At 43.2% G+C, this 26,114-nt stretch overlaps 1 protein-coding gene across 1 annotated transcript in view; it reads right to left on the reverse strand.

Moving 5' to 3' along the window:
* The window catches only part of LOC101350229 (cytochrome P450 3A21-like), a 189,413-nt gene that overhangs the window by 162,967 nt on the left and 332 nt on the right, over nt 1-26,114 (reverse strand). The window contains 7 exon segments of the mRNA XM_012558246.1: nt 1,405-1,532; nt 2,732-2,880; nt 16,615-16,703; nt 19,109-19,222; nt 20,438-20,537; nt 22,633-22,685; nt 24,072-24,165. Coding sequence (XP_012413700.1) covers nt 1,405-1,532; nt 2,732-2,880; nt 16,615-16,703; nt 19,109-19,222; nt 20,438-20,537; nt 22,633-22,685; nt 24,072-24,165 — 727 coding nt within the window.

Consider the following 26,114-nt stretch of genomic DNA (forward strand, 5'->3'; position numbering starts at 1 on the left):
GGGCAGGTCATATAATTTATCTGAACAATGAATAAACTTGTACAACAAGGTCAGTTTGGAGATAAAATGAGATAACAATGTGAAAACACCTAGCAAAACTCCTGCACCCATAAGAACACATAGAAGTTACTTTTCTTAATGAGAAATTTGTTCATTGGAGCATTATTAGCCAGATTTTAAAAAATTGGAATCCAAAGAAGAGTTATATAAATGATAGCATACTCATAAAATGGGAGCTTATATAGGTATCGTAAACTATATGCTGAAGAATTGCTTCAGTTGCTGTCTAGTCAATTCAGCTCCTGGCAAACTCATGTATGTCAGAGTAAAACTGTGCTCCATAGCATTTTCAAGGCTGCGATCTTTTGAAAGTAAATTGCTAGGCCTTTCTTGCAAGGTGTCTGAGTGGATTTGAACTGCCAACCTTTTGATAACAGTTTAGTGCTTAATTTGTTAGGACATGGCAAAATGTCATGAAAAGTTATTCTTTTTTCACAATGAGATACAAATGACTGGTAATGGCTTAATGAATAACTCCATCAAAGGACATGTGCATTTAAATAATGAACCACAGTCTAAGTCTAGAGAAGGACTCTCAAGCAGTAAGTAACGGGAATTGGTGGCAGGATGGGGTAGGAGATTCACTGATGAAATCTACTAGCCCTTAGATTATTGTTCTCTGAGCAAACACCAAGTGACGTCACAGGCACCCACACAAACAAACTCCACAACCTGGCTCACCCTACAGCGAAGTATTTTTGCTCTTCCATACATCACCCCCTCTCTCTGCTCTTGGTCAACTTTTGACAAATAAGAGAACCTGGGGCTGAAGACATGTCCATTCCTCTCTACTAACCTGATTAGCTCCAGGAGCATTGACTTTGAGTATTTCTGTCTGGGTTCAGCCTCATCTGTTATAGGGCTTTGGGAAAGTCAGAAGTTGAACCCCTGTCTCCTCAATTTTTCTGCCTTGCTTCTACCAGTCTGTCTTTCCACCAGGTACTGGCAGAGCCATCTTGTCTCAATCTTTGTTTACAACAAAACCCTTCCTACAAAAGGGGCAGGAATTATGTCCACTTGTTTCTTGCTTAATCTAACATCACAACAACCCACCTTCAACTCTAAACAGTTCAACTCTGTGTCCTGCTCCTCTGCTTCTTAGCCTGCTACCCCTAGAATTGGGCTACTCAGGCCACGCAAATTGTATCTGAATTACTAGCATTTACGTTCAGTTCTAGAGACTTAGATAGTGCTGGGTGAAGCCAAGAGCTAACCCTTAAAGCATGTAGTTTGAACTAAATGGGTATGCAAAAATCACCCAGGGAGACGTGCCTCTGTGATCTCAAGTTGGTGTCTGGATAATGGAGTCAGTAGAGTCTGGTAGGTGAGGACCTCTAGGCTTACACTGCATCCACTTCCTTGCAGTTGCTCCTTAAGACACTGGGTTACATTCACAAAGAAGTCCAACTCCTTCCTGGAAAGTAGAGTCACATTCATCCTTTCTAGCAACGGCACAAGGAAAGGGAACAACCCTAAGGAGAGTGTGAGAAAAGAGAACATCAGTAGGTTCCAAGCAGGGTCACCCAGAGCAGAATCCAAACCCTGTATGGGACCCATGGGATCTTGGGTGGGGAGGCTATTAGGGTTTGAGATTTCAGAAACCACCTCCACCCCCTAAAGGAATAGAATATGAATAATTCTGTATAAAAATAAGAATAGCTGCCATTAATTAAGTGCTTAGCACATGCTCTGTGCCAAGGGCTTTACATGCATTGCCTCATTCAGTACTCCAAGTCTCAGAGGTCATTTCCATTATTATATCCATTTTACAGATGAGGAAACTGAGGTGAGAACTTACCCAAGGTCACACAGAGAGCAAGAGGCAGGGCTGGGACTCAAGTCCAACCTGTCTGAATCTAAAATCTACTCTGGGAACATTACACCTCTTATGGCCTCTCCCACATATGTTGCTTTTAAGCACAATTCTCATGTCCACGAATTATCAGAATGACAAGCTATCTGGCTTAAATAGGGTGTTGGCAAGGTGAGAATGGGAGCCAACACAAAAAAGCTCTGGAAGTAAAAAGGTATTTCAAGAAGAACTTGCTATTGATTAAATGCTTTTACTGTCCTAACAACCTCCTCACTCACCAGAGAACAATACCTCTTATCAACGGAACAGGCGTGTTCTTCTGCATTTAGGGGTATGCAGACCAATCCATACTGGAACAGAAAAAGTCTTCAAAACTTCTCTCTACATCATTTTTATTTCATCCTTAAAAAAATATCTACTTGGGGTTATGTTTTATTATGTACATAATGTATTAGCATGATCACTCATATGCATGCTTTATCAATAAATAAATATACAAATATTTGTGATGCATCCTCAAAAAATTGTTGCTCATATGGGTATGCATCAAAAGAGCTTAGAGACCCTGGAATATACTGGGGATGTGTATTAAGGCTTTGCTCCATTTTAAAACGATTTTAAATCTACTCTTGCAAAACCATACTGTAGTAAACGGAGAAATTTTTCTAGGTATGCAGACGGTCTACTATGTTTACTCATTCCCTCTCACACACTTCAGTTAATTTGACCCTCTCAGCAACTCCGTAGGTGGAGCAGTGGAGGGCAAAGTACTGGGAAATGTGGCATGTTCAAAAACAGCCAAGGGTCAAAGCTGAGTGTGCTAATGTTGCATTTTGTTGGGGTAAGAGGTCTTTGTACTTATGAAGAAGATCAGAGGGCTCAGAAAACTGAAGGAGATCAACTTCTTAACACAGCATAGAATAATATCGTCGGGGTTATTGATGGAATCAGTGTCCACACCAAAGGAAGTGCTGGTGATAATATCAAGACTGTAGCCTCCAAAAATCCTGGGTTGGAAAATATGACTTAAAAATGTAAGGAAATCAAACAGAGTTAGCAAAAGGTTCAAGAGTCAACTCATGAGTCCTGAGCCCAGCACAGTGTCAGACTCACTGGGCAAACAAAAAGAATAAACCAAACCTTCTTACCATCATTGAGTTCCTGCAGGGTAAGGTTTCCTCTGGTAATGGTGAGGATATGAACAATAAAATCATGAAATGAACATCAGAGAATCAATTAGAGAACAACTAGTTTTTCATCTGCAATGTGCTGATTGTCTGCTTTTCCAACAAACAGCCAAAGAGGGAACGAATCAGGAAGGTTAGCCATTAGTAAGTGGTTCTAGGAAGAGGGAAAATATGACTCTGGCCTTAAAAGTAGAAAAGAATTTAGATAAATGGAAAGAATAAGAGAGCATGGTAAGCATCATTTGTCATAGGGAAATGCAAATTAAAGACATAATAAGATACCTCTATACACACACTAGAATGACTATAATGAAAATGACTGACAATATTAAGTGTTGGCAAGGATGAGAAACAACTGGAACTCTCACATATTGCTAGTGTGAGTGCAAAATTGTACTGCACCTTTGGGAAACAGTTATGTAGTTTCTACCAAAGCCAATCACATGCAGACCCTATGACCCAGTAATTCCACTCCTGAGAATATACCCCCCAAAAAATGAGAGCTTATGTCCACCAAAAGATATGTACAAGAATATGCACAGCAGCTTTAGTCCTAACAGTACAAAACTGGAAACTCCCAAGCATTCATCACCAGTAGAATGGATAAACAAATTCTGTAACATTTGTTGAAGGAAATACTAATAATAATGAAAACAAATGAACTACAACTACACCCAACATGGATACACCCAATATTAATTCCACAGACATAATGTTGAGCAAATGGTGTCAAATACAAAAGACTGCTACTACATGATTGCTTGTGCATAAAATTCAAAAAGAGGTAAAACTTATCTAGAGTGATAGCATTGGAAGAGTAGTACCCTGGCAGTACCCTGGTGAAGATGGGGGCAGGAGTACAAGTGAACCTTCTGGAATGCTGGAAATATTCTATATCTTAATCTGATTGGTGTTTACACAGGTGAGTCGTTGTTGTTGTTGGGTGCCGTTGAGTTGTTTTCAACTCATAATGACTCCATGTGACAGAGTAGAACTGCCCCATAGGGTTTTCAAGGCTGTAATCTTTAAGGGAGCATATTCCAGGTCTTTCTCCCATGGAGCATCTGGGTGGATTTGAACTGCCAACTTTTCAGTTAGCAGCCGGACACTTTAACCACAGTGTCAGGGCTCCTTTGCAGGTGAGTAGTGTGTAAAAATTCACCAAAGTGTACACTGAAGATCTGTGTAGTTTCTCATACTTACAACAGCTTCCAGAGGCAGAAACATACATCTTCGCAAAAACCTTTGTCCAAGACATTGTCTCTCCCTCCCCACTCCAGCCCATCACTAGGGAAAATGCTTTGAAATGATCAGTATTCCAAAGCAAAATTGACCTTTCCTCAAAGCTTCACTGAACAAGATGGAGATTTTGAAATATGTAGATTGATTTTTTCTAAAAACAATGCCCTGTACTTGAGGGCACCGAGGGAGCCATCCAATGCCGAAGCTGAAAGCTGCTTTAACGCTCAGAAAACCATGGGCAGGAGCTACCGCAATTCAGCATGCATTTGTGGTATCAGAGGACAAAGAGAGACCAGCAGGCCCGTAGCAAGAGCACAGGAAGGGAGGCCAGCAGGGCTCCTCTCCTATTGTTAATTGTTTACAGAAAAGAGGAAACAGAGGTTGAGAGGGTCTGAGTAGGGGTATCAAGTTTGAGATGTACAGGAGTTGCTCAGAAAATACTCAGATGTTGAACGAATGAAAAGAAATGCTGCAGATGGAGTCAAAAGGCTCCCTCTAAGCTTTCCCACCTTTCTGCTAAGCAGCCTGGAGCAGATGCTGGGTAAACAGTCCAAGTTGCAGGGCTTGTCATTCATTGCCCTTCAGCTTTTAGTTCTCACCCTTTGCCTACCTCAAGGACATCCCACTGTCCCCGTGCAGACACATTCCTATCCCTTCCTCTTATCTCTAGTCAATGCTACCTCTAGGAGACTAGCTTCCATTTATTCTTACTAAAATGCTAAGCCTATCTGGGGGCAGAAGGATGAAAGGATGTACGACTCTAATATTCCCTAGCATGTTTTCTCCATTTCAAAATGGGTGACTGAGAGCTTGACATAACTAACACCATGATGAACCTGTAAGTTTTTTTTTTCGTTTCTCTTTGCCTTCTCCTTTCCACATAACTTTGTTAATGACTTTGTTTTACTCTGCCCGCCCACCTGTGGCTTATGATCCCCACAGGAAGATCAGAGCCCAGACGTCTGAAGAGTACATTTTTAGCATGATAAAGAGATGCTGGCATGTATCTCTTTAGTATGATAAACAGTCTCTTGAAATTACCTTGTAATGAATAACTACACTTCTAACCTTTGTAAAATTCATATATAAGCTCTAATGTAAAAATGTCCTTTGAGACTCCACAGAGACAGCCTGCGTTGCTGTTGGATCCCCATTGGTGGCCACCTCCTAAATAGACTATCTCACTCTTTCTGACTTGGAGTACGTTTCATTGGCTCAACTACTCCAGGGCACAGACCCTAATTGGGCAACAAATTTTTGGTGCCCAATGTGGGGCTTGAATTACTCAGGTCCTGGTTCTATCTCCCTAAGGACCAAGCCCCCTGGGAAGGACCTGGGAAGAGAGAAGGTGCATGTCTCCTTGAGTTGTGGCGGTCTCTCAACCTGTGGTGGCCTGGAGGTACAGTGATGGGGGAAGACTTCATGGCAGCAAGCTCCAGTTGGAGGGAGAAAGTTTCTGTTGGCCATGGTAGGTAACTGGGCATCAGGTGGTAAATCCTCTGTAAAAGCCACTGGGGCGTCAGTTCTTGTAGACTCCCTCCAAGAACAGGTGACTAGGTCCCGTGAGGTTGGAAGACAGACTGGTGAGGTTCCCCGTTGCAAGTGGGTACCCAGGGAAGTAAAGTTCTGGCCAAGAATCCACTAGAAGCTGGACTTATTTAGGAAGGGATCCTCTAAGAGATGTTTTAAAGGTTCATGTAATCAGATGTGACCTCAATACCAGCTCCCCAGTGGGGTTAAGTGGCCTTTAAAATGGTTCTAGAGATTTTAGTACTATTCTGTAGCTTGATCTGTTTTGTACTCAAACTAACAAGTAGGATGAAAAGCTGTATGTAGAATGTTTTATGACTTTATGGCATAAAAAAAGGATAAATCCTCTGTTTCAGCCCCTCTTGTGTCGGCAAATGATGATGACAGGGTAGCAGATGAAGAACCAGAGGATGTTCTTCTCATTCCTCCACCTCAAACCCCCCCCTCAACACCCGTTGGTGACCTCTCCCCAGTTATATCAGAAGATGAGGACGGGAAGGCATTAAAGGCAGGCAGAGGAGGTGCGACAGACTGTCTCCCCACCCCATACTTGGAGTAGGGTACAATTCAGCCCAGTTCTGTCGGGATTGCTTTACACACTCTGGGATGTGTCAGTCCCCACTACAGAAGGACCCTGTCAGATGATTTGGGTTCATAATCTGTTCTCAGCTTCCGATTTGTACAATTAGAATAGAAACCTTTCGGAGTATCGGTTACACCCACATGCCATGACTGAACATTTTTCTCACATTTACTCCTAAAACATGGGGCACCTAGGCAGATAAACTTCTGTAAGATCAAGGACCATCAGTCTTTCTGGAATGGCTCATAATAGGATTTTGCAAGTATACAAACATCGACCCTGAATTGCCCCAGAACAGTTATTTTTATCGGGCAGAGTGCTCCTGATGTTCGAAGGAGGTAGAAGCAGGACTAGGGACCCACTCTTTAACTAAGTTGGTTGAAATTGCATGTAAGGTTTTTACCAATAGAGATCAGGTAAAAGAAGCTGAGAAAAAGAAAGAACAAGACCAGGACATGAAGAAACAGGCCAATCTACTGGCTGCTGACCTAGGATCATCTGGAGGAAGGCGACGAGACCCAGGTAAGGGTGGGCCGTGACTAAAGAAAAACCAGTGTACATTTTGCAGAAAGGAGGGACACTGGAAGAATGAGTGCCCCAAAAGAAAGAATGGAAAAGAGCCAGGTAAGATTGAAAGGGGGTGAAGATTTTCAAGGAGTTATGAGAGAGCAGGAGGAGGACTCTGAATGACAGAGACCAGGGGAGACAACTTTTTATTTACCTCCTAGTGACCCCCTGGTAAAAGTTATGGTGGGAGGACGGTCAGTAGACTTTTTGGTTGATACTGGAGCAAACTTCTCGGTACTCACCCAGAAGCCTAAAGGAAATGCCTCCACTAACAGCACTCAAATTGTCAGGGTGACTGGGAAAAAGGTGACTCTATCCTTTTTGCAGCCAGTGGACTGAGAAATCATACAATTCCACCAGTTTTTATACATGCCCAAATGCCTGGTCCCCCTTTTGGGGGCAGGATTTCCTAAGTAAAGTGCATGCTGAAATCTCTTGATGAAAAAGGCATGTCTCTAACAGTACTGCCAGCAAACACCTGGAAAGTACAAGTAGCTGTCTTAGCCCTCACCCAACCAGTGCTATCCCCAGCATCCATCTCACCTACAGTTCCAAGAGTGGCTAATGCCGTGGCTCCGTTGGTTTTGGACAATGGCCAGCCAGGACAAGCTCATACTGTCGTCCTTGTGGTCATGGAGCTGTTACCCAGTGTCATGCATCGTCAGATTAAACAATATCCACCTAGAGTTGAGACTCACCTGGGACTTCAGGGACTAATCATTCAATACCTGGAGTAGGGACCATTGTGAGAGTGCCGATCCCATTCAACACCCCAGTTCTGCCAGTAAAGAAGGTGTTGACCAGTGACTACCTTGTTGTTCAAGATTTGTGGACTGTTAACAAAGTTGTGACGACCCTACACCCAGTAGTCCTGAACCTATATACCCTACTATTGGCTCTCCCACCTTCTTGTACTCATTTTACTGTTTTGGATTTAAAAGACACTTTCTTTTGTATCCCCCTGGCTGCTGACAGCCAGCTGATCTTTGCCTCTGATTTGGAAGTAGACAAAGGAAAGAAACAGCTCTGTTGGACTGTGCTACCCCAAGGGTTTAAGAACTCCACTATTTTTGGAACAGTACTGACCCAAGATCTAGAGCAGTTATCTCCCCTCAACTGAGGAGTGGTCCTTCAATATGTGGACAACCTCCTGATAGGAAGTGAGTCTGAGGAAGACTCCATCACAAATGCTGTGACCGTCTTAAATTTTTTGGCCAAAGCTGGATACTGAGTCTCTTTAAGAAGGTTACAGGCTAACCTCACGGAGGTAAAATACCTAGGTTTCTTTGTCTCCCTAGGGCAAAGGTACTTACTATCTGAAAGAATAGAAACCATCTGCTGCCTAGCCCCTCCTAAGACACATAAACACCTCAGAGGATTCCTAGGAATGGCGGGTTTCCGTCACATCTGGATTCTCAATTTTGGAGTCCTAGTGAAGCCTCTCTATCAGGCTACTCATGGGGCAGAGAGAGATCCTTTCGAATGGACTCCTGAGTGTCAATGAGTCTTTTGTGATTTAAAGTCCCAGTTGATGAAAGCCCCAGCCCTAGTGCTGCCAGATTATCAAAAACTCTTTGAATTGTATACAGATGAAAGAAGAGGAGTAGTTGTTGGTGTACTAACCCAGTTGTTGGAACCATGGAGAAGCCCTTTCAAATATTTCTCTAAAAAATCTGGACACTGTCTCAAAAGAATGACTGGCCTGCCTCCAAGCAGTTGCCAAAGCTAGCATTATCGTAAAGGAGGCTGACAAATTTACTTTCGGACATGCTACTATCGTGTTTGTCCCTCATGCAGTGACTGTAGTATTGGAACAAAAAGAACATTATCCAAAGACTTATGGACTGAAGATTTCTGGCCCTCAAGGAATAGGACCCTTTCCAGGTGAATATGGCAAATTGACTTTTGTGAAGTGTTCCAAACTAAACATCAGATGAAATATTACTGGTATGTGTAGATTCTTTTTCAGGATGGATAAAAGCTTTCCCCATGGGATCGAGACAGCTGGAGAGCAATACAACAGGTTTCAGCTGCTTTAAGAATAAAGTGAGAACTCCACACAGCATGGAGAGCCCAATCTAGTGGAAAGGTTGAAAGAATGAATCAGACCATAAAATGTCATCTTAGTTAACTGTGCCAAGAGACCAGGCTGCACTGGACAGATGTCCTGCCACCGGCCCTCCTCCAAATCTGTACTGTACCCTGAGGAAAACTTAAAATCAGTCCTTTTGAAACACTTTATAGGAGACAATATTGTCTCAACCAACTCACCCCACAGTCCTCCACCCAGCCCCCTAATGTAATGACGTCTAAATATTTGCTTTCTCTAACCAAAATTCTTTCCCTGTCGGAGCAGGCAGTGTGGATCCAGCAGAAGTTCCCTCCTGAGATAGCCGCGCACTCTTTCCAGCCTGGGGACCAGTTGCTCCTTCCAAAGTGGGAGGACCTCCCATTACAGCCTAAGGGGACTGGACCCTTCACCATACTACACAGCACTCATACAGCTGTGAAGCTTGCAGGAGTCAAACTGCAGATCCATCATTCCCACCTCAAGCACTGCCCGGTCTACAGTGACAAGGACTGGAAAGCTCAACCCATCGACAGCCTGAAGTTAAGACTTTCTAGGGTTAAAAGTAAAAATGTTTTTAATGCTAGCTTGGATGGGATTACTATTAGATACTAGAGAGACTTCCACCTGAGGAATCCTTGTTCCTGAGATAAATGCTCCCCCTGACCCCTTGTTGAAAGATGAAAATTTTTGGATCTATATTGCTAGAGAAGTGTTAAACATTATGGATTTCTGTCTGGACGGGGGCGTTGCATGCCAACTAGGCTCTCAAGTCCTGTTTCATTGGGGTTTGTACTCCCATAGAGGCGTTGAGAAATTTCACCATCTTTAAACACACAAAGAAATTGTTACAATATTCTGATATTTATAGTTGGGGGCCTGTTACAAGATTCTTGTAGGATTTTATTTTTCTTGCCTGACTTCTTTGCTGCCAGGTCTTAGCTGGTTAAAACCTTATTCATTACTAGAATTGGATTGGTCACTATAGGCCTGTTAATTTGTTGCTATCTCCAATTTATGTGAGATGGCATTCTCTGTCCCGAGTCAGACTGCACAACAAGTGGTTCAAACCCTTCATAGGCAAAAGGCCCTATCCTTTCCCTTGAAACTTTCTGATCTAAGGGAAAAGGTTAAAACTTGGGATGGGTGTATATGGTCACCCCAGCTTCAAAAGGAGGGAATATGTGACACTAATACTCCCCAGCCCTTTTCAAAATGGGCAACTGAGAGCTTGACCTAATTAATGCCATGATGAACCTGTAGGTTTTTTTTTTCTTTTTTCCTTTCTTCATACCTTTGTTAACAACTTTGTTTTGCTCATTCCAGCCACCTGTGGCTTACGACCCCCACAGGAAGATCAGAGCGCAAATATCTGACATGCATATTTTTAGCATGATAAGATATCTGACATGCGTCTCTTTAGTATGATAGTCTCTTGTAATTACTTTGTAATGAATAACTACACTTCTAAACCTTGTAAAACTCACATATAAGCTCTAATACAAAAATACCCTTTGGGACTCTATAGAGACAGCCTGTGTTGCTGTCAGATCCCCATTGGTGGCCACTTCCTAAATAGACTATCTCGCTGTTTCTGACTTCGAGTATGTTTCATTGGCTCAACTGCTCCAGGGCACAGACCCTAATCAGGCAATAGATGCCTCAAAGGGGAGAAGGGTTTGAATTACAATAGGAATCTGATCTTGGGGCAGTCCTTTGAGGGATGGAAGGCTTCCCAGCCTGAGAAGGCCCAGCATCTGGGCAGCCACACAGGATGCTGCTGGAAGAGGCTGCATAGGTCCTGCTCCTATTAGTACTCCCCCATTGCTAACCCTTGCATTGTCTCATGATCTTTTTTTCCCCTCTCATTCCAGTCTCTATAAAAAGTTTAAGATTAACCAGTGTTCCTCCTTGGAGGGTGGAAAAACAAGTGATAATGATCTAGGAATGAAAAACCAAACAAAGCATCCATCTTGTGACAAGAAACCAGGATGGTGCCAGATAAACCTCAAGAATTGCCAATAAAAGGTTAACTCATCTGGGATGTGATCACCATGACAACCTCAAGGAGGAACTAACATTCCACAAATTTCTAAGACTCATAATCCTGTCCCTATAAAACCTTCAGCCAGTCTCCAGTTCGAGGAGGCAGATTTTGGAGGAATCTATTCCCCTTTGTCTCCTGTATATTGATATACAAATAAAGCTCTTGCTGCTCACCTCACTCCTATCTCAGAACTGGCTATTGTGGCAGGTGGCTCTAATCCATGCAATTGTGATAACAAATTTGGTGACCCGTACAGGGAGTCCAGCTGCTTGAGATGTGGCGGCACTAAGGCGGGGCCTGGGACTGATCAACAGCTCTCCCCAACAAGTGGCTGCAAGAGGTTTCATTTGTGTCCAGGTAGACTATCAGCCAGACCTGGGTCTGCCATGGCACCACTGGTCCTCAGCTGTGCCAAAAGAAGTGAGTGAAAGAAAGCAAGACCTGCATAGATGGGGTCCCAAGGTGAGTCCACCACCCCTCTCCCTGTTGCGCTCAGGGTAGGGATGGATAGGGCAGGGCTGAGGTTTTCAGAGATAGGCCTGAGCCCTTGGTTTCTGAGGCAGGAGACACCTCAGATGACTGATCCCATGAGTAAGATCACAAGAAGGGACTCGTGGTGACTGTAGAGTCTTGGTTTTAGGGTGTGTGAATGCCCCTGGGATTGTCTGGGAGGTTGAGGCTGCTGAGATCTCCTCCATCACTCTTTCAGGGTTTGTCTGTAGTGTGTAGTGCATGATTCCCTCAGAGAGTGCCTGAGAGGTTAAGGTAAAATCATGTTTTGTGTTTGCTTACTGTTAATTATGTGCATTTGTCCCTGTGAAGTCCCAGTGTTCTCATGTCATTGACTTGTTAACCCTTACCTGTATAAAACTTGTCACCAAATTCATGAATATTTCTGGTTTCAGTTTTTTAGTTCTGATAACTGGTTCCATCAGTCAGAAGAGGTCCATCATGCACAAATTATTCTTAAAAAAAATGCCTCCAAGCAGGTTGGGGGCCCAGAATAGGAATTCAGGGAATTCTGACCAAACTGAACATAACTAGAGAGGGGGTGGATTTTCAGGTGGACAGTATAACAAATCACCATTGTGCTCAGAAAAGAGGGACTCACCCATTGGTAGGAAAAGTGCACTCAAGAAAAACAGCCATTATGGGAGGATGCCCATCTATTCCAGCCAAATCTCCTCTGGGCTGCATTCCAGCAAATGGTATAGCTATAAGCTGTAAATGGTATAGCTATAAGCCTATGATAAGGAAAAAAAATGATATGCTTATGTAACAATGTACGGCCCCAATACCAGCTGGGGGACCAGGAACATTGGCCCCAATATGGTTTTTTGGCTTACAACACGATTTTACAGCTTGACTTGTTTTGTAGAAGGGAAAAAAAATGGGACGAAGATCCCTATGTTCAAGTTTTCATGTCTCTCTAACAAACTTTGAATCCCTCTAACCACGTTCTTTTCCAGGGAAAGTCGAAGGCAAAAGTGCTTCCTGAATCCTCACTGGAGGATCCCCTCTTGGAAGGACTAGCCCCGGTAATTGCTTCGGCTCCCTCTCCCCCATATAGGGAAGGTGCAGTAGAAGCTGACAGGTCAGGTCAAGGAATGATGGCAGAATCCCCCACCAGAAGGGCTGAGCCTGATTCTAATTCAGCCACCTTAGGAGTAACTGATAAAGGAAGGGAATCAGAAAGTAATAGTCCAACTTCATCAGGTACAGTATCCCCTTCTCACACCCGTCAGGGTACTGTTTTCATTGAGGGCGCTGTCAGGGTTCAAGCAGGGCAATTTCCCTTAAGAGAGTTCCCAGCTGGAATGGATGCTGAAGGATGGCCTTGAGGAACAATGTCAGTGCACACTCCATTTTCCATTCCGATTTGTATAACTGGAAGAATCACAACCCCCTGTACCAGAGTGACCCGAATAGAAAGGCAGAATTGTTCCTGTCTATTTTCTCTATTCACTGCCCTACTTGGTCAGATATACAGGCCCTTTTAACTATTAACTTCAGAGGAGCACTGCATAGTGTTAGAACAGGCTTTGAAAGAGGCCGATAAGCTCCATAACTTGAACCCATTAACCCGACCTTGGGAGATGGAAGCCATTCCAATATAAGACCTGGGTCGGGATCATAACCAAGAGGAAGGGGCAAATAGACTTCAAGTATACAGGGATTGTTTGATTACTGGACTAAGGAACAGGGCCCCTAAGCCCAAGAGCCTGCAAAAGGTTAGGGAAGTTATTCAAGGGGAAAAGGAAGACCCGTCCACTTTCTTAGACAGAGTGACAGATGCATTCCGCCAGAACACCAATATAAATTCTGAGGACCCTAACAATTCCTGGCTTGTGAATATAACTTTCATTTTCCAAAGCACTCCCAATATTCAGAAGAAATTGCAGAAGTTAGAGGGAGGATACGAGATGCCCATAGAGCAATTAGTCAAAATTGCTTTTAAAGTTTTCTATAATAGAGATCAGGTGATGGAACAAAAGTAAAAACAAAAAAATGAAGCAAAAATAGCCTTGATGGCAGCTGTCATAGCCCCTCCAGGTCTGGAGGAAAAGCAGGGTGCCAGGAGAAGGATGATCCCAGGGCGTGGGATGGGGCCACCCCTGCAACCTGACCAGTGTGCTTACTGTAAAAAACATGGACACTGGAAACAAGAATGTCCACAGGCCAAAGAAAGACAGCCATGACCCACTACCCTCCAAGCCTATCAAGAGGGGCATTCACAAAGAGATGATTCAGAATGACGGGGCCTGGGGCTAGAACTTTCACTGACTATCTCCCACCATGAGCCTCAGGTGACCCCAAAGGTGGGAGGGCACCCTACTGACTTTATCCTGGATATGGGAGCCATCTTTTCGGTTTTGAACATTGCTGAATCTCCCCTTAGTCCGTGCACTGCTCCAGTGGTGTGGGTCTCAGGGAAGGTTAGCACTTGACCTTTTCTCCAACCAGTGAATTGTGAAATTGGAAAATTGTTATATCATGAGTTCCTTTATATGCCAGAATGTCTGGTCCCCCCTTTTGTAAAGGGACCTCCTGTCAAAACCGAGGGCCCAAATCACTTTCAAACCATCCCAAATACTGGTACAAACCCCATGTGAAAACGCATGAGCCTTGCAGGCAGCACTGTTGCAAGAAGAAATGGCGACACCTAGTGGCATTCCTTTCCATATTCAAAAAAAGGTGAATCTGGAGTTCTGGGCATCAGAAAGGCCTGGGCGAGCTAAGTCAGCCACACCTGTTAAAATAACCTTGAAACTCGGAGCACCTACTATAAACCAAAGGCAATATACCCTCCGTAAAGAAGCCTTAGAAGGAACTGCACCAGTGGTGTACCAATATATAGAAATTGGACTTTTAAATTTTTACCAGTCTCCATATAACACCTTTATCCTACTGTTGGTGAAACCAGGGACAAGGGAGTATCGGTTTGTTCAAGACCAAAGGAAAATCAACCAAATAGTAGAAGATATTCATCCGGTTGTGCCCAACCTATATACCCTCTTGGTTACCATACTTAGTCAATGTGCTTGGTTCTCAATGTCAAATTTGAAAGATGTCTCCTTTTGCATTCCTCTACACCCCGAGTCTCCGCATTTATATAGTATAGGCTCTTCATGAAGGAACTCACTATGGGAAAGACACCAGCCTCCAGTGGATCCAACAGGTGGTCGCTGGACCGAATCTCCTAAAAACCATCTGGAACATTACAAAGAGGTGTCACCTATGTGCAAGAAACAACTTGAAGACTGTGCCCCACCCAAAAGCCAGGAGTCCAACACTGGGGAACAAACATGGGAAAAGACAGGCAAGTAGATTTCACAGTGATGCTCTGGGCACCCAGAAACTTCAGATATCTGTTGGTCTTTGTGGACACCTACCTGGGGTGTGTAGAGGTTTTCCCCTGTCAAACTGAACAAGCCCAAGAAGTGACCAAGGTGTTACTCAAAGAAATGATACTTTGTTTCGGTCTACTAATATCAGTCCAAAATGATAACGGAGGAGCTATTATGGCAAAAATTACGCCAGAAGTCAGTAAGGCTTTAGATATAAACTGAAAGTTACACTCAGCTTAGATACCACAATCAACTGGAAAAACTGAAAAGATGAATCATACTTTGAAAAAGACGTTGGCAAAACTTTGTCAAGAGACAAACTCCACTTAGATACAAGTTTTGCCCATCACCCTGCTCAGAATCCTGGTAGCCCCTCGAAGTGGGCTCATGTTAAGCACTTATGAATTAATATATTGGAGACCATTCCTGAAAAGTCGACTTTTCCCGCCTCAGTAATGACCGAGGTGGAGAAAAGAAACTGGGTCCGCTCTCTGGGAGCCATCATAAACACTCTTAATCAATATACTTCTTCCTTCTTGTCTTTTCCTTCTGACATTCCCCTTCACAGGTTCCAACCAGGAGATCGAATTCTGTTGAAAACCTGGAGAAGCCAACACCCAAAAGATCAGCAGGCCCCTAAGTGAGAAGGACCTTTTGAAGTTCTCCTGACCACCCACTCATCTCTGAAATTAGCAGGAGTAGCCGTGTGGGTGCATTACTCGAGAGTTAAAATGGCTCCACACGAAGGAGGAGAAGTCAACAAATCACCATATTCCTATAGTCCAATTTGAGATCTGAAATACAAGTTCAAGAAACTCACAGAATAATGATTTTAACCCCGTTTTTTTTTTACTTCTCCAGGAAGTGTGGATGGGAAAAATTCTGGTGGTTCTACAAGCCAAGGGAACTCTAACCCTACAGGTCAGAGATACCTTAACTATCCCCTCTGTAGTATCATCCTTAACTCCAGTAGGTCCAGTTAAGTGGATCATGGAAGAGCCTGAAAGAGGACAAATAACTGGAACTTCAAGACCGCCAGCTCCAACCAGGTAATGCATATGGCTGATACCACTCAGTCACATAATCAGGACTTTTCAATCACAGTTTCAGATATAACTTTATCTGATACTGGAACGTAGTATTGTGTAAAGTATAGAAAAGGGTCACCCCAAGATATTGAGATCATCAGGGGAGAGGGAATCCAAGTTGTTGTTGTAGGTTATCAAGAACCTGCCCATCTTCCAGGTGGATGGGACTGGTCATCTAACAGCCTAGTCACCATGTCTCAAGCAGTGGCTACAGGGGGGAACCTTAGCAACTGCTGGGTGTGCTATCACCTTCCCCAATCAGGAGCTCCCTGAAGTCCTTTAGCGGCTCCGGTTTTCAACTATAACAAAGATATACCCAATTGCACCCTAACCCATAGTGCCCCAAAGGTTCCAGTACAGGCAAGATTTGTTCAATACCTATTTTCTATACCCTGTTTCTCTCTCACCGAGCTCTATAACCGTACTTCAGGGTACAAATGGGAAATTAAATCACAAGATCCCCAGACAAAGGTAACCCAGCAAGTTTCCTAACCAAAGCCCCATACATTCATCTTGATCTGATCCCCAGACACCATGAAGAGACCACTTTGTTTCCATTCCTCCAGGAGGGCCATACTCACTCCCTCATGGTCACCACCTCATCCTGAGCCACTTTCTTCTCAATGTTTTGCATCAGAATGTCTCCATGGTGTTTGATGAGGGGAAACATCTGGAGAACAATGATACCATTTGCATTCAGTCATTAGTGTATCCATAGGAACCAAAAGAAAAAAACAAATGTTTGCCACCAAGTTGATCCCTACTCATGGCGACCCCATGTGTTACAGAGTAGAGCTGCACTCCATAGGGTTTTCTTGGCTGTAATCTTTACAGAAGCAGATTGACAGGTCTTTTTTTCACGGAGCCACTGGGTGGGTTTGAACTGCCAACCTTTCAGTTAGTAGTTCAAGTGCAAAATGTTTGTGTCACCTGGGAACTAAACCAGCCCCAAAAGAAACAATTGGGTGAGTCTACGTATAAAATGCATTGCCATTGAGTCAATTCCGGAACATAGCGACCTTATAGGACAGAGTAGAACTGCCCCATAGAGTTTCCAAGGAGCTCTGGTGGATTCGAACTGCCAACCTTTTGATTGGCAGCTGAACTCTTAACCACTGGGCCATGAAGACCTCCATTAATCAGAATTTTTTAAGCAAATGAGGGTTCAGGTTAAAAAAAGACGAAGGGGCTTTTCTGATTAATGAGATGGACTTTTATTTCCCTATGGTTCTTAAAATGTTTCTGAAGGTTGACTTGACTTTCTTGCTTTTGTGAGTTGGGTCCATGAATATATATCTTTCTTGGATATGAGACTTAAGAACCATTTTAGGTTTAGCAATCACCATGCAGGAGAGGAACCTGGCTTGAGTTCTAGATGGAAGGATAGCCTTGATATGGTGAGAAATGTTTAACAATGGCTCTCCAAGGGTAAAAGCCCTGATTTGTGGTGTTTACCAGTTTTCCTGGTGTAAATACTCCCACCATGGCTAATTTCAAGGTACCAACATGATATCCCAACATGGAGTTGGGAATAGATGTGTACAGTTGATTTTCACAAGCAGTACAAGCTTCCTGTTCACCACTGGGTGTACTTCGCCTGGAAAGTCTTTTTTTTTAAATTTCAGCTATGAACTTATTCTGCTGTCATCTGGCTCCTTTTGCCTAGAAGCCAAGTACCAATAAAAATCCACCCAGATTGAGACTTTCAGTTTGTTTCTAGCTAATGAAAATTTACAACAGTACAAACTTTGTCTTATCTTTCAAGATGCTGGAGATTTTATAAGGACTATCCAAGAAAGCTAACTGTGGAGCTTGAAGTTTTAAATTTCTCCTAAAAACTTGTTTGGACTGAAGAATGTGGCTTCTACTCGCTTTCCCACTTCTTCTTTCCCTTGAGGAATTATCTTAAGGAGTGTTAGAGGGCTCATTTTCCATATGTTTCCACACCTTAAATTCCTTTCTCATGAGAGGATCTACTATTAAAGCATTTTCCAGAAGATTCCGTAAGCTCAACACAGAAACCTCTTTTCAGTACAGGCAGGGACCCAAGAGCCACCTCTCTCTGGCTCCAAGAAGGAGAAGAGGAAACCCTGTGTGGTCATTCTCACTGCAGGTTTCCTCATGCCTTAGAATCTCAGCTCACGATTCCCAAAACACCCCTGCCCAAGGTCCCCACGGATTAACGGGTAAACAAAACACTCATAAGGAGAGAGAATGTTGTCACTATACTTGTATTTGGACACTTGAGTTCTGTGACTTACTTTCTCTTCTCCTCTTCTTAAAAATACTGATATACTTATGCCTATACCACATGGTGCAAATGGGTAACTTGCTTGGCTGCTAACTGAAAAGTTGGAAGTTCAAGTTTGCCTAGAGGTGCCTTGGAAGAAAGGCCTGGTGATCTACTTCTGAAAAACCAGCCAATGAAAACCCTATGGCGCACAGTTCTTCTCTGACACTCATGTGGTTGCCATGAATTAGAGTTGACTCAATAGCAACTGGTTAAACCATGTTGTTACACATATTATTGATATAATGATGTTGCTCAAGTTTACCTATAATCTAAGAATTTAAGAGAATTTGAAATCAGATATTTAACTTCCCCTGAAAACAAACAAACAAACAAAAACCCATTGCCATCCAGTTGATTCCGACTTTTAGTGACCACATAGGAAGGAGGAGTTATATCAATATTTATCAGTGTCTGAGCCTGCCATTAGTGTGTAAGATGACATGTTTATGCACACTGTTTATCTCTCAATGACTAGTACATACTAAATCTGTACTGAAGAAAAACAAGAAGGAAGGGAGGGAGGGAGAAAATGAGAGCATAGAAGAAATAGACAGGGAGAGGACAGAAATGAAGAAGAAAGAGGGGAAGGAAGGGCAGAAGGAAAGAAGAGAGGAAAGGAGGAAGGAAACCCAATGATGGGAAATAGAGCTTCAAGACCCAAGACCCTGACCCCATCCCCACCTGCCAAGGCATCTTCCCTCTCCTTGATCTTCATAGCTCTGAGTTCCCTGGTCCCAGCCTCCCTCCTGCCCACTCTTTGGGGCTGGCTTGCCCACACTTACCTCCTTGAGCTTCCCACTGGTGAAGGTTGGGGAGATAATGGCCCTGATCCACTTCCACATTTCATCCTCTGCCATGGGGAGACCTGATTTCAAACTTCCACTTAAAGTGAAGTTCTAAAGAGGATTGTGTGAACAAAAACAGGCATACTCGGGAGTTTATCTAAGGGAGGATTAGACACATTAGCAAAAACAAATAATGTGTGACATTGCCTCTTTCTAGAGTGCTCAGCAGTGGGATGCAAAGGTGGGCTGTTGAGGAAGAGGACAACCTATCAACAGGTCTGGTGTGGTGTGCTGAGATCTAATGCTGAAAGCTTCACCCTTTGCAAAGCAGAGTGCCTCTGTCACTAGGGTAAGCGGTTCTTAAACCAGTCCTTGTGGCAGAACTAGCCAGTCTATTTATTTCTTTGCCAGAGTCAAGGTGAGAAACATAATTAGACATGAATGTTTCTAAATGATTAGTTTTTAGTCTAACACAACACACTGGAGAGAAGATTGTCGAAATCTTATGTGAAGAATGGATAACACCTCCCCCCCGCTTTGAAATGTGAAGAAGCTCAGATACCTAAAGGGCCTGCATTGTGCTGGGGTCACCAGGTTGGTTTGCGCCAAAAATGGGACTAGAAACCAGATTTGGAACATTTGCCACTAATAATAGATTGCGACGTGTACAGGAGAACTTTCCAGAAAATTTGTGTCCAGCATGTTTCGGCACTGTTTAACGTTGGTACTACTGTGCTGTGGGTGAATGGAAGAGTGATTATAAAATTGATTAAAACATGATCTTGGCCCTAAAGACACAAAAGAATTAATCTCCAATGGTGGCATTGTTGTTATTATGACAGGTGGAAATGGGAGAGATTTTGACAGGAGCCCACCCGAGATCTTCCAAATCCCCCTTGCATGAGATACTGCCAATTGGCAAGGGCCCCTAATCCATCATAATCATTCAGATCCTAGCCACCATGACATATGGCCACTTTAACTTTTCCAAAGGATAAATAATACTACTTTGGATTCCACCATTGGATATTGTAATTTCCATATTAACTTGTCTTTATTTTTGAAAAATCACCACTGGTTCTCAGGCAACTGGCCAGCCTCTTAGATTCTGGCATGATTTTAGACTTAAGGCATATTTTTCAAAGCCCTTCGAACACAAAATGGAAATATGAATATGGAAAAGGGCTTTAAGCATGTTAACTCATGATTCATTCCTATCTCAGGTTTAGAGCAAGGGAAAGGAAATAACCAGCGGAGAAAGCCCAAGTTGAACTCACTTCCTATTAGGAACACGCATGTAAGAAGCAAGCTCTCATTAGAACCTACCTGTCGGTTGGTAAAAACAGTGTAGAAGTCCTTGACCAGAATCGTCTTGATGAGGACAGGATCCAGGATGACCCTGATAGGCTATCTGCCTCCATATATGCTGTTGCAAATACCAACACCCAAAACAAGACTAGAGGTAAATGGACTATCTATATTTTTATTTTTCACTTGTACAATTTAGCGATCTCAATTACATCAATCATGTTGCATAACCACCACCAATCAGTATTGCCAAATTTTCCATCACCATAAACAGAAACTCACTGATTCCTCAACAACTCTTGCTCCCTCCCTCCCCTGGTTCTTGTTGTTGTTGTCTTGTGCCCTGGAGTTGATTCCGACTCATGAGGACCCATGTGTTACAGAGCAGAATTGCTCCATAGGGTTTCCTTGGCTGCAATCTTTATGGAAACAGATCACCAGGCCCTTTCTTCCGTAGTGCTGCTGGGCAGGTTCCAACCACCAACTTTTTGGTTAGCAGCTGGGCACAAACTGTTCGCGCCAGCCAGAGTAACCACTGATAACAATTTGGTCTCTATGCGTTTGCTTACTATAGATATTTCATATAAGTGAGATCATTCAATATTTGTCCTTTTGTGATTGAGTTAATTCACTATGTAAAACATGTTTCCCAACCCCCAGTTTCCTAGTTAGCAATCTTGGCTTTTTGGTTATTTTCTGTCTAGGAACTTTATTATTAAGCAACCCCCCTTTCATTTTTCTCCTTATCACTTGAATAAAAATCTGAGTATCTAACTACAAGGATATAGCCTAGTATTATTTTTTTCACTGTCTCAAACCTACCTATTGCTCACCTTTTTATCAAGCATCGTATCTTTCAGCCATGTTGAAATATTTAATTCTGATTGTGCACAAGATATTCCAGAGTCTTTTTGCCTCATTCTGCTTTGGCACATGCAATCTTAAGAGTTCCTTTTGAATCAGTTTTGACAAATGTGATTACCACCACCCAAAATATGATATAGAACATCGCCTCACTCATCTCCCCACACCAAGTCCACATTGTCTGTATTACTTCATGTTTAGCTTCCTTTGCCCAAAATAATATCAGTGAGATTTATGCACATTGGTGTGAGTATCAATAGTTTGTTTCTTCTTATTGCTGAGTAGTAAGTATTTCATGGTATGGATATGCCACAGTTCGTTTACCCATTTTGTGTTGATGAGCATTTGGATTATGAATAAGGATGTTGTTATGGATTGAATTGTGTTCCCAAAAATGATATGTCGAAGGCCTAACCCCTTTACTGGTGAATGAGACCTTTTTGGGGTATAGGTTTTTATCTGATGTGGTCAGTTAACAAGGTCGCACCAGTGTAGGGTCTGTCCTAGTCTCTTCTGAGTGGTGTCTTATAAAAGGGGAGAACAGAGACAGAGTTACACAGGGGGAAGATGCCATGTGAAGATGTATCTACAAGCAGCAAAGGAACGCCAAGGATTGCCATTAGAAGCCCTGAAAGAAGTATGAATCAGTTCCTTCCTCAGGACCCTCAGAAGGAATCAACATGGCCAATACCCTGATGTGGGCTTCTAGCCTCCAGAAAAATAAATTTCAGTTCTTTAAAGCCGCCCAGTTTTTGGTATTTTGTCATGGCAGAACTAGAAACTAAGGCAGCTGCTAGGAACATTCTAATACAAGTCTTTTTGTGGACACATGTTCTCATTTCTCTAGGGGTGGAATCGCTGGACCATGGGATAAATGTATGTTTAACTTGAGAAAAGTACTGTCAAACCATCCCTTAAAGTGGTTGTGCCATTTTACACCCCCACTGGCAATGTATGAGAGTTCCAGTTGCTCCACATCCTCATCAATACATTTGTCAAGATCCTACTGTTACATTAGTTTCTCCAAGAAGATTTGGGAGGGGTGAGTCCTTGTCCTGTGCCTGATTCAGGACCCTGAATGCATACTTTTGGCCCAAATACAGGCTAATTAATTTTCAAGTGGACCAGGATATTGAAATGCCTCCCAATCCAGTATACAAGTGACCAGTTTTGAAGGTCAGGGATGTTAGACAACAAAGATGACAGTGGACACTGTGGCCTTGCTGCCTCATTTCCAGGCTGGCTGATGGGCTGGGCTTTTATACAGCATGGTACTGCTCCAAAGAGAAGACTCCTGATGCTTTATCTTACTGTGGGTGTGGGAGAGGGCTTAATTGTGAGACCCTTACCCCCATATTTTGCCATATTTCTTAGAACATTCCAAGTCAAATTCTAACATTCCCTGTAGAAGAGGAAAGTCTGTTAGACAGATGATAAAAAGGCTGTACATAAAATGCTGTGTAATTACTGCTTAGATACTTTAAGGGCCCTTTTCCATTTCCCTGTCCATTGTTTCCCAAAGTGATACGCAGATGATTTTGTGGGTACATGCACAAATATTTGTTCTGTTAATGTTAACTACTTGTGGGTAAATTAGGAAAAATATATTTTATTATAGTTATGTAAGTATAAACCAAACCACACCCATTGCCATTGAGTTGATTCGGACTCATAATGATCCTATAGGACAGAGTAGAACTGCCCCATAGGGTTTCCAAGGAGCAGCTGGTGGATTTGAACTGCTGACCTTTTAGTTAGCAGCTATAGCTCTTAACCACTGTGCCACCAGGGCTCCTATATAACTATAGCACATTAAATTCAGAATTTTCAAGATATGGTTTCTTAAGATAAAGCTATATTGATTTATTCCAGTGTTACAGGGTAGAACTGTGCTCCATAGGGTTTTCTTGGCTATGATCTTTACTGAAGCAGATCACTAGACCTTTCTTCTGCACAGCCACTGAATGAGTTTGAACTACTAACCTTTAGGTTAGTAGTCAAGTGCAAACAGCTGTGTCATGACTTGATGGTAATGGCTATAATGATTTAAATAAAAAAAAAGGGGGGGTGGAGGTTTCTTTAAAGAAGATCATTAAGTAAATAATAGTAGAGGTGGTATTTGGATATGGGCAAACTTGGTGAAAATGGTACCTGAATGTCAAAATTTTGGACAACATTGGACTAGCTCAAAATCCTGACCATGTATGGAAGGAGATCATGCAGGAATTTAAATCTTTAGCCTTTGGCCTAATGAAATTCTTACCCAGGGATGGGGACAGAAATCCAAGTGTTCTACTCCACCACTTTTCAACCTGAAAAATCAGCGCTGGTTTACGTCTATTTTTCCAAATTAGTCTACTAAGTGGAATTTAGCTGCAAGGGGTGGATTTATCATGCAAACAATCTCCACACTACTGCTTCATCCAGTTGGTGCTGAGAGATCTGTGGATTATGAGAATGAAATCTCATCTCCCCGGAGCACAGGGGGAAGACATTGCTCCAGAAATTTAAAAAGAAAAATCCACACATTCCATTGTGCAAATCCATCGGGGCCAGGGGCTTGTGAAAAAATTATTTCCACCTTCAGCCAGTCAAACCTTCTCCTGTGGAGATTGCAATAATAAGGCCTCTTTGCCTTGTCTTGGGCCTCGGTTTTAGTCTTCCTTCCTCCTTGTCTTCCTAACTCTACCTCTTAATTTCAAGACAGAGGGCAGAAGAATTAGAATTAGTTGAACTAGCCAAGAAATTCCAAGTTCTGGGGGGCAAAATGGCTCTGACACACACTCACCTTTCGATATTCCAAAAATGTCTCAACAAGTGGTAGAGGACTGGGTCCAGGAATACCCAGCTTCTGAAAAAATTTATATGGCCATATCCCATACCTATGAAGGAAAGAGAGGCTGAAAGTGAAGATGCTTGTCCAGTCGAACTCCCTGCCATGATGGAAATGCTCCATATCTGTGCTGTTCATTATGATAACCACTAACCACATTTAATTACCGAACACTTGAAATGTGGCTAGCGCAACTGAGGAGCCGAATCCATACAAAGGCTAGTTCTATAGTCAAAATGATCCAAAACACCCCTTCAGTCCACCTATCTCATTTCTTCCTTTGCAGGGAGTGATGAGAGATGGGTAGTCCCTGGATGGTGTGAACGGTGAATGCACTCGGCTGCTAACTGGAAGCTAGAGGTTTAAATTCACCCAGAGGAGTGTTGGAAGAAAGGCCTGGTGATTTACATTAGAAAAATCAACTGTTGAAAACCCCATGGAACACTGTTCTACTTTTACACACATGGGGTCGCCATGGCACCACTTTTTTTTAAGTTGGCCGCATGGATTTCCATAGTTGGATTGCTGTTAGTTGTCGCCAAATCTATTCTGACTCATGGCAACCCGTGTGTTACAAAGTAGAACTGCTCCAGAGGGGTTTTTTTGGCTGCAATCTTTACAGAAGCAGGTCATCAGGCCTTTCTTCTGAAGAGCTGCTGGGTGGGTTTGAACCTCCAGCCTTTAGATTAGCAGCCATGTGTAAACTGCTTGTGCTACCTAGGGGTTTGACATCTAACTCTGGATAAAAGAAATTCTCTCTGACCTACATAACCTACTCATGTCATTCTGACATGATAAAGCTACAAAACAATAACTTATGTATGATTTCATCATATTTTCTTTTAACATTTAATTGTGCTTTAGGTGAAAGTTACATAGCAAATTAGTTTTCCAATCAATGATTCTTACACTAATTGTTCCGTGACGTTGGTTGCAGTTCCTGCAATGAGTCAGCACTCTCCCAATTTCCTCCCTGGTTTCCCCATTTCCATTAGTCCTGTTTCCCTGTCCCTCCTTGCCTTCTCATCTTTGGTTTTGGGCAAGTGTTGCCCTTTTGGTCCGTTATAGTTGATTGTTCTAAGAAGCACGTTCTTCACAGGTATTAATTATTGTTTATTTTATAGCCCTTCTATTACTTGGCTGAAAGGTGACCTCCCAGAGTGTCTTCGGTTTCAAGTTAGAAAGTTGTCTGAGGGCAACAGTCTTGGGGGTTTCTCCAGTCTCTTTCAGACCAGTAAGTCTGGCATTTTTTGTTTGTTTGTTTGTTTCAATTTGAATTCTGTGCTATGTTTTTAACCCATTCTAACCAGGACCCTCTATTGTGATCCTGGTCAGAGTGGCCTGTAGTGGGAGCCAGGCACCATCTAGTTCTTCTAGTCTCAGATTAGAGGAGGCTATGATTCATGTGAGCCATTAGTTCCTTGGTGCCAGTGAACATGAACATGATCTTATTTGGAAACAAGGTCTTCGAAAGATGAGTCCTGTGTTGGGAATTCAAGCTTAGATGCCAGGCCCTGGGCAATGTCAGCCTGTGTGGAGTGGGCACCTGGGTACCCCAACCACCCATCCTGTGTATAACCCCAAGGCCCTGTTCAGAGGGGCAGGAGCACCCCAACCAGCTGAGTAGGTGTCTACAGACCACGGCTTCTTCCAGGAAGGGTTGCCCCAACACCCTCCTGCTTCTCCTCATCCACCCAGCCCCACACCCTCTTGCTTTTCCTCACCCAACCTGTCCTCCACGCCCTCCAGCTTTCCTTCACCCATTCAGCCCCCACCCTCCCAAGCTCTCCTCAACCTTCCAGCCCCCCCACCCTCCTACTGCTCCTCACCCCACCCAGTCCCCCCACCCTCCTGCTTCTCCTCACCCTACCCAGCCCCTCACACCCTCCTGCTTCTCCTCCTCTACTCAGCTCCCCACACATTCCTGTTTCTCCTCACTCCACCCAGCGCCCCCACCTCATTGCTTCTTATCACCCACTCAGCTCCCCACACCCTCCC

This window comes from Trichechus manatus, unplaced genomic scaffold (assembly GCF_000243295.1).
Source record: "Trichechus manatus latirostris isolate Lorelei unplaced genomic scaffold, TriManLat1.0 scaffold00151, whole genome shotgun sequence".
Taxonomy (NCBI): Eukaryota; Metazoa; Chordata; class Mammalia; order Sirenia; family Trichechidae; genus Trichechus; species Trichechus manatus.